Source organism: Ictalurus punctatus, chromosome 19 (assembly GCF_001660625.3).
Source record: "Ictalurus punctatus breed USDA103 chromosome 19, Coco_2.0, whole genome shotgun sequence".
Lineage (NCBI taxonomy): Eukaryota > Metazoa > Chordata > Actinopteri > Siluriformes > Ictaluridae > Ictalurus > Ictalurus punctatus.
The window spans coordinates 8,220,337-8,229,706 of record NC_030434.2 but is presented as its reverse complement, the minus strand read 5'-3'; the positions used below and the strand labels follow the sequence as shown (position 1 = coordinate 8,229,706).

Sequence of the window (9,370 nt, the reverse complement as noted above, 5' to 3'; positions counted from 1 at the left end):
TAGAACAGATGGAGCCACAAAAAACACTTGTCAGTGCACTGATGTGCGGTTCATCGATGCTTATTATTATTATTATTGTTACATATAAATAAGGGCACACGGTGGTTCGCCTCACACCTCCAGGGTCGGGGGTTCGATTCCCACTGTGACCCTGTGTGTGTGTGCGCGGAGTTTGCGTGTTTCCTCCGGGTACTCCGGTTTCCTCCCCCAGTCCAAAGACATGCATGGTAGGCTGATTGGCGTGTCTAAAGTGTCCGTAGTGTATGAATGGGTGGGTGAGTGTGCCCTGCGATGGATAGGCACCCTGTTCACGGCACCCTTGTGCCCCATGCCCCCTGGGATAGGCTCCAGGTTTCCCTGTGACCCTGAAAAGGATAAAGTGGTATAGAAGATGGATGGGTGGATATATGTATATATATATATATATAAAGGCTGAGTTTCTGCCTTAAAGATGCTTTGCCTTTACTGGAGCCGCCTCCAGTCGCTGCTTGTTTGTGGGTCTTTCAGTTTTGTCTTCAGTAAGTGAAAAGCAAGCTCAGATGGGCTGAGGTCATTTGACATTTAAGAACATTACTTTGCCTTAAGAAGCTCTTGGGTTGCCTTTGCGGTATGTTTTGGGTCATTATCCATCTGTACTGTGAAGCGCTGTCCTATCAGTTTTGCAGCATTCGACTGACTTGGAGAAGAAAGTACAGCTCCATACACTTCAGTTCATCCTGCTGCTTCTATTAGCATTCACATCATCCATAAACACCAGTGACCCAGTTCCATTAGCAGCCATACATGCCCATGCCATAACACTCCCTCCATCGTGTTTGACAGATGATGCAGTATGTGTTGGATCATGAGCTTTTCCTTTCCTTCTCCATATTATTCTCTTCCTATTATTCTGGTCAGGCTTCTTTTTTTATTTTTTTTATTTTAAAGAGGTTTTCTAGCAAAGTCTAATCTGGCCTTTCTGTTCTTGAGTGTTATCGGTGGTTTGCATCTTGAGGTAAACGGTCTGTATTTACATTCATGAAGGCGTCTCTTGATGATACACTTTGACAATGACACGCCTACCTCCTCCAGAGTGTTCGTGATTTAGCTAGATACTGTGAAGGGGTTTTCCATCAACGCGTAAAGGATTCTATGATCATCCACTTCAGTCGTCTTCTCTGGTCTTCCGGACCTTTTGGTTTTGCTGAGCGTGCCAGTGCGTCCCTTCTGTTTAAAAATTTACCAAATTGTTGACTCCTAAAGTTCCTGCGATCTCTCTCATGGGTGTATTTTGTTTTCTTTTTTTCAGTCTAATAATGGCCTCCTTCACTTGCATCAACACCTCTTCGGACCGCGTGTCGAGTGTTCCCATGTACAGCTACCGAATGCGAATTCAAACACTCGACCTTCTATCTCTTTCATTTATATCATGATCAATTTGTGTGTATGACCAACCCTCAGATATTTTCACGGGGTCTAATCTAGCCCCCTTTGAAAAAAGAAAAAAAAAAAAAAGTTCGGACACCCCTGCATTAGAGCTTCTTTATCGGTAAGACTCGGATGTGTTATCCACCTCCAGGTGACGACCCTGTAGCTCTTGGCCACCGGTGATGCCAGCGCACAGCATCTTGTCATGTAGGATACTGTGCTCGTTTAAAGTCGACAGGCGTGGGTGAAGGTGGCAGTCAGAAATCCTCCACAAACCCAACTGAGGCAAGCACTTCAGCACACCGTCACTGACTTCCTGTCTCGAAAGGAAATACATCACTGTACGGAATCAAATCGAACCGGCTCCCGGTCCGGTTCACGTTACGCACTGTTCGTTACTACGGTGTATTTGATTCCCGTGGTCCCCTCGTGGCTTTGAGCAATCACAGTGACCGAAGTCAAGATATGAACAAACAAAAACAGAGACACTGCTAAACACCGATTTTATTGTAATTCGCCACGCCACAGAAAACCAAACAAGATAGCAAAAAAGTCTGGAGAAACTTGAGCCAGGTCAGAAAACAAGACTCGGTGAATCTAATAAATGCTCCGATACACTAACGTCCTAAGACTGTTCGTCTAGTCAATATCATCCATCCATTTTCTCCTCGCGTCTTTATGTAGCTGTACTCTGTTCTGCTTGAAGCTGCTCTGTGATATAGTTTTATCAATATACCGTAACGAGGATCGTCTCGGAAGGCCGGCTCTGACATGTAGAGAGAATTCAGAGGAGAACATGAAAAGCTTTCAGACTGCTGATGGATTAACCTACTTTTACCGATTTCGTCTGAACATTAGCACAGGAATCCCTGCGGGACTGATATTTATAGATGGAGTGCCGCGTTGAGCGTTTTCAAAAGGCGGAGATGTTCCGCGTGCAGATCCTGTACGTGTGCGAAAAATAGCAGCTTTAGAAACATCCGTACAGTTTGTTTACTCCATATCCATCATGTCCTCGTCACCGCCACTTTTCTTCTCTTTCTTCTTGTCGGCGGGAGTTGGTTTCTTCTTCGGTGCTTCTTCAACTTTAAAGAAAGAGGTCGAGTTAAAGCGTTATTTCTTACACTAATACATGACTGCATACATAGCTCTTATCTGACACGTTCTTTAGACTTGATCTGAAAAATACACACTTTATCATGGGTTTTTTTTTTCTTTTCGTGTGTGTGTTTACACTTGCCAGAAGTGGAAGGTCGTCATGACGGCAAAAGGTTCTGATGAATGTGTACTGAACGTATGTTCATGGTTGCCATTTGTATTAAATATCTTCCCCTGAGTGAGTAAGACATATGTGAATAATCAAGATCCATCGATAAAAGAACAACGTTCTAAGAGAGAAATCTTTTTTAAAAGAAGCATAAGAGAAGGACTGGGCATTAAAAAACAAAAAAGGTCTACACCCTAAGGGCGTATTTTACAAGGGCATCCTTGGGGAATATGAGCAAAGGCGGATGTGAAGAGTTGTATTTATTGTTTAACCTGCTTTCATGGATATCAAACAATTTCAAACACAGGAAAAAATCCAAAAATAAATAAATAAATAAATAAATAATCTTTGTTAAATATAGGTGTGCAACAATTATCGGCACCCCTATGAATTCATATGAAGAGAATATATTTGAAGTATATTACCGGTGATATTTTACTTTTTTTTTTTTAGTGCACCTGGGTGACTAGGAACAGGAAATTGTTCGACCATGACTTCCTGTTTCACAGGGGTATAAATATGAGGTAACACACAGGCCAGATTCACTTAGTCATTCATAACGATGGGTGAGAGCGAGGAATATAGCTGTGATGTGCGGCAAAAGGTTGTTGAGCTTCACACAATGGGGCGTGTCTATGAGAAAATAGCACAAGCATTGAAAACGCCCATTTCCACCATCAGGGCAATAATTAAGAAGGTCCAGTCAGCTGGAAATGTTATGAATCAACCTGGAAGAGGATGTGTGTCTATATCGTCTCAACGCACTGTGAAGAGGATGGTTCGAGTGGACAAAAAATCTCCAATTTTGTTAGGATACATGGCATCATGGACTCTATCAAATATCAACAGATATTAACTGAAAACCTGACTGTCTCTGCCAGAAAGATTAAAATGGGCCGTGGTTGGATCTTCCAGCGGGACAATGATCCAAAACATCATCAACATCAACACAAAAATGATTTACTGACCACAAAATCAAGCTCCTGCCCTGACCATCCCAGTCCCCTGACCTGAACCCCATAGAACACCTGTGGGGTGAACTGCAGAGGAGAGTCCACCAGCATGGACCTGGAAATGTGAAGGATCTGGAGAGATTCTGTATGGAGGAACGCTCTCAGATCCCTCGCCATGTATTCTCCAACCTCATCAGGCGTTATAGGAGAAGACTCAGAGCTGTCATCTTAGCAAAGGGAGGCAGCACAGAGTATTGACTAAAAGGGTGCCAATAATTGTTGCACACCTACATTTAATAAAGATTTCTTTTTGGATAAACCAGTGTTCAGTTTGCAATTGTTTGATATCCATGAGAGCAGAATATTTCAGTGAATTTTTTTTTTTATTTTTACAAAAGATCAAAAAGTTAAACAATAAAGACAATTTTTCACAGCCTTCTTTGATCATATTTACCAAGGGTGCCAATATTAGTGGAGGGCGCTGTATCTAATACACACCCATACTGATGGATGTGGCTTTTAACACCCCCCCATGCGACTCCACCTGTCTTACTCCGAGTATGACCTTAATCAGATTAAGGTAAGTAAAAATCGCTGTTTACATGCTAGTTTCTTAATCAGAGTACGGTCTTAATCAGAGTACGGTCTTAATCAGAGTATGGTCTTAATCAGAGTATGGTCTTAATCAGAGTACGGTCTTAATCAGAGTATGGTCTTAATCAGAGTACGGTCTTAATCAGAGTACGGTCTTAATCAGAGTACGGTCTTAATCAGAGTACGGTCTTAATCAGAGTACGGTCTTAATCAGAGTACGGTCTTAATCGGATTAAGAGTGGATTATTGTTGTCCATGTAAACGCAGCTAATGACTGTTCCACCTCCGGCGAGTGTAAAAACATTCCTGGGTGATATTTACAACTTTTCTTTTCAAAATCACTCTGTAGAACTACCTTCCATGCCTGCTTTTTCTTTCCCCATGTGGCGCAGCTGTTTCAGCAACTTCCGTCTTTTCTTCCCAGACAGGGTGATGTTCGCCCTGGAGCTGGTGCTGGAAAAACACCATACAGTCTTCTTACAAAATTGCATCACCAATATCTTAATTGTGGCTCAGAGGTCCATTCTACCTGTGTGTAGAAATGCAAAGGTAACTACACTGGAGACTATGTATGTATGTATGTATGTATCTATATATATATATATATATCACAGATTCATCACCCAATAAAATTCAAGTGAAAAACAAATAGAAATTAAAAAAAAAAGAACAATAACCAGGTTGCATAAGTGTGCACACCCTTTTATAATGGAGCATGTGACTGTGTTCAGAAGGAACCAATCAGATTGAAACTCATGTTGCATCACCATCATCACTGTCATCAGTGAAGCCATTCTGAAGAACCCCAAATAAACATCACCTGGTCCGCAAAGAGCTTAAAAAGCATGCGCAGGATCTCACGGTCATTTGAAAGGTATTGATCAGGAAAGGGGTAGCATTTTCCAGAAACATTAGACGCACCATGGAACAAGTGGAGAACAGGACGTAAGAAGAAAACTAATCGAGGAGGCTGCTGAGAGATCCACAGCAACAGTAAAGGAAATATCTACCAAATGTTGGGGTGATTCACACGGTCACCCCAAACCATGTGGGGAAAATGTGTTACGGTCCGATGAGACTATAGTAGAACGTTCTGGGCAAAATTCTAAAAGATATGTTTGATGCAAAAACAAGAATCACCCAAAGAACACCGTACACACGGTGAAACACGGTGCTGGCAGCATCATGCTATAACGCTCTTCTCTTCAGCTGGGACTGGGGCTCTAGTCAAGATAGAGGGAATCATGGAGAGCGGATACCAATCTATTTTGGCACGGAACCTGCCGGCCTCTGTTAGACAGCTGAAGACGAAGAAAAATGTCACCTTTCCAGCACGATGACGTCAGAACACAGATCCACGTAAACGAAGGAATGGCTAACACGAAGAAGAATGCCTTTGTTTCATTTGATGAACGTGTTTCAAATGCCCTCGTTAGGACACGGCATCGTCGTTTTCCAAAGAAAGCCCAGACAAGTTCTCCGACACAGGAGAGTCTTCATGACGGGGGGGCGGGGCGGTTTCTCGGTAACGCGCGGCAAATCTTTTTGCGTCATTACCTTCAGGATCGAACAGTTCAGAACGCTGTATAGTTTGTTAGCATGTTAAATATTGCTAGTGTTGGAATGTTGCCATGGTGTAAGCGGAATAAAACACTTCGGGACGTCCTCTGCTAGAAGAACGAACTACTCTGGGGCACCACCCTGTCTGTATGTCGAGCTCGGAGAAATTGATTCCCTAACACTACGCTAATGCGGACGATCGTTTCCTTTATTTAAGGACGAGGACTCTTAGAGCACAGGGAATTCATCTGGTCCTCTTTAGCATGACTTGGACTGACCAACCTCCTCTTTTTCAGGTGGTGTTTAGTTATGAGACCTTCATCCACCACCGCGCCAACAATACGATGCTTCTTCCTCTTCTGTTTTGTCAGAACCCTCCGCCTCTTGAAAAGATTCTTCCCCAATTCCTGCAGGAAAACCACACAAAGCACAGTCAGTGACTACTACATGGACTAAAGCTGGCAAACTTCCCGTCATTTCATTGGCAGATTGGGATCTTCGCTACGAACATATTTTTTATTTTAATATTTTGAGGAAAATGGCATAATATATGATATTACAAGAAAAAAAAGTCTCAATATTTAGAGGATAAAGGCGTAATATTTTGAGGATAAATTTGTAATATTTTGAGGATAAATTCGTAATATTTCGAGGATAAAGGCGTAATATTTTGAGGAAAAAGTTGTAATATTTTGAGAATAAATTTGTAATATTTTGAGAATAAATTCGTAATATTTTGAGAATAAATTTGTAATATTTTGAGAATAAATTCGTAATATTTTGAGAATAAAGGCGTAATATTTTGAGAACAAATTCATAATATTTTGAGAATAAATTCGTATCATTTCGAGAAAAAAGTTGTAATATTTCGAGGATAAAGGCATGATATTTTGAGGATAAAGGCATGATATTTTGAGGATAAATTCATAATATTTCGAGAATATATTTGTAATATTTTGAGGATAAATTCATAATATTTTAAGGATAAAGGTGTAATATTTTGAGAATAAATTCGTAAAATATTTTGAGGATAAATTCATAATATTTTGACGATAAAGGCATAACATTTAGAGAATAAAACCTTAATATTTCGAGAATAAATTCTTAATATTATGAGAATAAACTCGTAATGTTTTGAGAATAAATTTGTAATATTTCGAGGATAAACTCGTAATATTTTGAGAATAAATTTGTAATATTTCGAGGATAAACTCGTAATGTTTTGAGAATAAACACATAACATTTCTAGGGGGAGAAAAAAAAAAATCTGATTATAACGCGACCTTTTTCTCGTAGTATTACGATCCCTTTCCCAAAACATTTCAGCTTTTCCCCCGTAACATTACGACTTTATTCTCGAAACATTACCACTTTTCCCCCCCTCGAAACATTACGACTATATTCTCAAAACGATGACGAACACGACATTAACTTATTTCTCCCTGAATTCAAGATTTCCAGAACGAGTTCTTGTACAGTTATTTTGTTAGCCAACTTCCTGCTTCATTACATTCAAAACATCTTGATGTGTCCTCTTCGAAACATCACAAACGCTACAAACACCAGAAACTCATGGCCTTCCAGATGAACAGGTTTCCTCATAACTCTAGTAAATCTGATACTTGAAAGTCTTTGTGTTTAAATCATGTTCCACTTAATAAATAAATAAATAAATAACTCTGAAGGCAACACTGAAGTGCTCGATACTTTTTTTGTCCTGTGTCATTCTACTTTATTCCACATAACTTTATTGATAGACTTTTAATGTTGTGAATTCTTTATATTTCCAGATTTCTTGCGTGAATACTGATTGGAAATATATTTAACTTTTTAAAAAAATGTTTATTCAGTACTTATTTCCCCTACTGTAAATACAGTCACTGGTCCATCCTAGCTGATTGTATGGAGCTAGCTAAAAGCTACCTGAACTATTCGTATATAACTGCAGTGTATAGCTGTGTGTGTGTGTATACACACTAATGGTATAAAAGACTAAAGAAACGTACTGTTTTTGGTCTGTTGATCTTCCCACCTGGAGCCATGCTTGCCACCAACGTGCAAATCACTTCCGGGTCATATGTACAATCTTACAATAAAAGTCCCTCACAAAGAGTAGGGGGGGGGGGGATTCACCTATATGTAGCGTGTATAATGTGTACAATATGATAAATAGCTTATGTAATGCGGTTATCTGGAAAGCAGGAGCCATTTTGAATTGAGCTAAGCGTCCACTAACAGACGCTGCTTACCTTTTCTGCTTTGGTTTACACGCTAAGATAAAAAAAAATACGCGTCCGTTTTGGTACTTAATTAACAACTATACGCTGAAAAATATCATTTCTTTCTCTATACTTTCTCCTTCTTTTGCACTGTTGTGTAAATAACATCACATACAATCCCTACATTTTGCTGGAACTCTGCACTAATGGTTTATTCAACAGACCACAGACTGATTGTAGTTCCCCCACTTGACCTCTAGAGGGCAGGACGGGGTATAACTAAAGCAATCCTCAATATAACTAATCCTCAATTTTATTAATCCTCAATATAACTGATGCCGAATTTAGGCAACCTCAGCATAACTAATCCTCAGTATACCTAATCCTCAAATGAACTAATCCTCAATATAACAAATCCTCAAATTAACTAATCCTCAATATAAATAATCTCCAGTATAATTGATACTCAGTATAAGTAATCCTGGGCAGATTACTAACATTTAGTTTATCTGCCAACTTGATAAGAACTTAAATTCTTTGAATTATTTTAGTTGGGTTTTTTGTACTTGTATTTACACTTCATTTTTTTTTGTATCTGTGTATTCTTATTGTAGTAATTAAAATCTTTTATTAAAAAGATTCAAACTGGACACTTGAAGACTGGAAAAAGACCAGGTGATTTTTCTTCTAATCTTCATCTGTACAGTTTGGGTGAGTGTGTACCCATGATAGCCTCAGATCCCTGTTCTCGACTGACAGGAGCGGAACCTGATGTGGTATTCGGCTGTTGAAGCTCATCCACCTCTAGATTCGATGTTTTGTTTATGCTGAGATGCTTTTCTGCTCACCGCGGTTGTAAAGAGTGATTATATGAGCTACTGTTCCCTTCCTGGCAGCTCGAACCAATCTGGCCATTTTCCTCTGACCTCTCTCATCGACAAGGCGTTCCCACCCACAGAACTGTCACTCACTCGGTGTTTTTTGTTTTCCGCACCGTTCGGTGTAAACTCTAGACTGTTGTGTGTGAAAATCCCAGGAGATCAAGAGTTCCTGAAATACTCACACCAGCCCATCTGGTACCAACAAGCATGCCACGGTTAAAGTGTGAACGTGATCAGGATATCTCCCGCATTCTGCTGTTTGATGTGAACGTTAACCCCAAGCTCTTGACCTGTATCCGCGTGATTTTATTCCTTGTGCTGCTGCCACGGTGATTGTAACTACAATAACGAAGCACAGTGAAAAAAAGAATCTAATGGAAATCTATATTTCGATACAGAAAGGAGTTTATTTAAATACAAAATAATATATCCACTACATGGCCAAAAGTTTGTGGACACTTGACCATCACACTCATACGTGCGTGTTGA

General features: G+C 40.0%; 1 protein-coding gene across 1 annotated transcript; it reads right to left on the bottom strand.

Moving 5' to 3' along the window:
- Nucleotides 1-1,893: 1,893 nt before the first annotated feature.
- On the bottom strand, nucleotides 1,894-7,850 carry c19h11orf98 (chromosome 19 C11orf98 homolog). The gene is made up of 4 exons (XM_017494430.3): nucleotides 7,788-7,850; nucleotides 6,064-6,188; nucleotides 4,577-4,674; nucleotides 1,894-2,492 (listed from the first exon to the last, which is right to left on the bottom strand). The coding sequence occupies exons 1-4, from the start codon at nucleotides 7,821-7,823 to the stop codon at nucleotides 2,401-2,403; spliced, it is 351 nt and encodes a 116-aa protein (XP_017349919.1). The 5' UTR covers nucleotides 7,824-7,850; the 3' UTR covers nucleotides 1,894-2,400.
- Nucleotides 7,851-9,370: the final 1,520 nt, after the last annotated feature.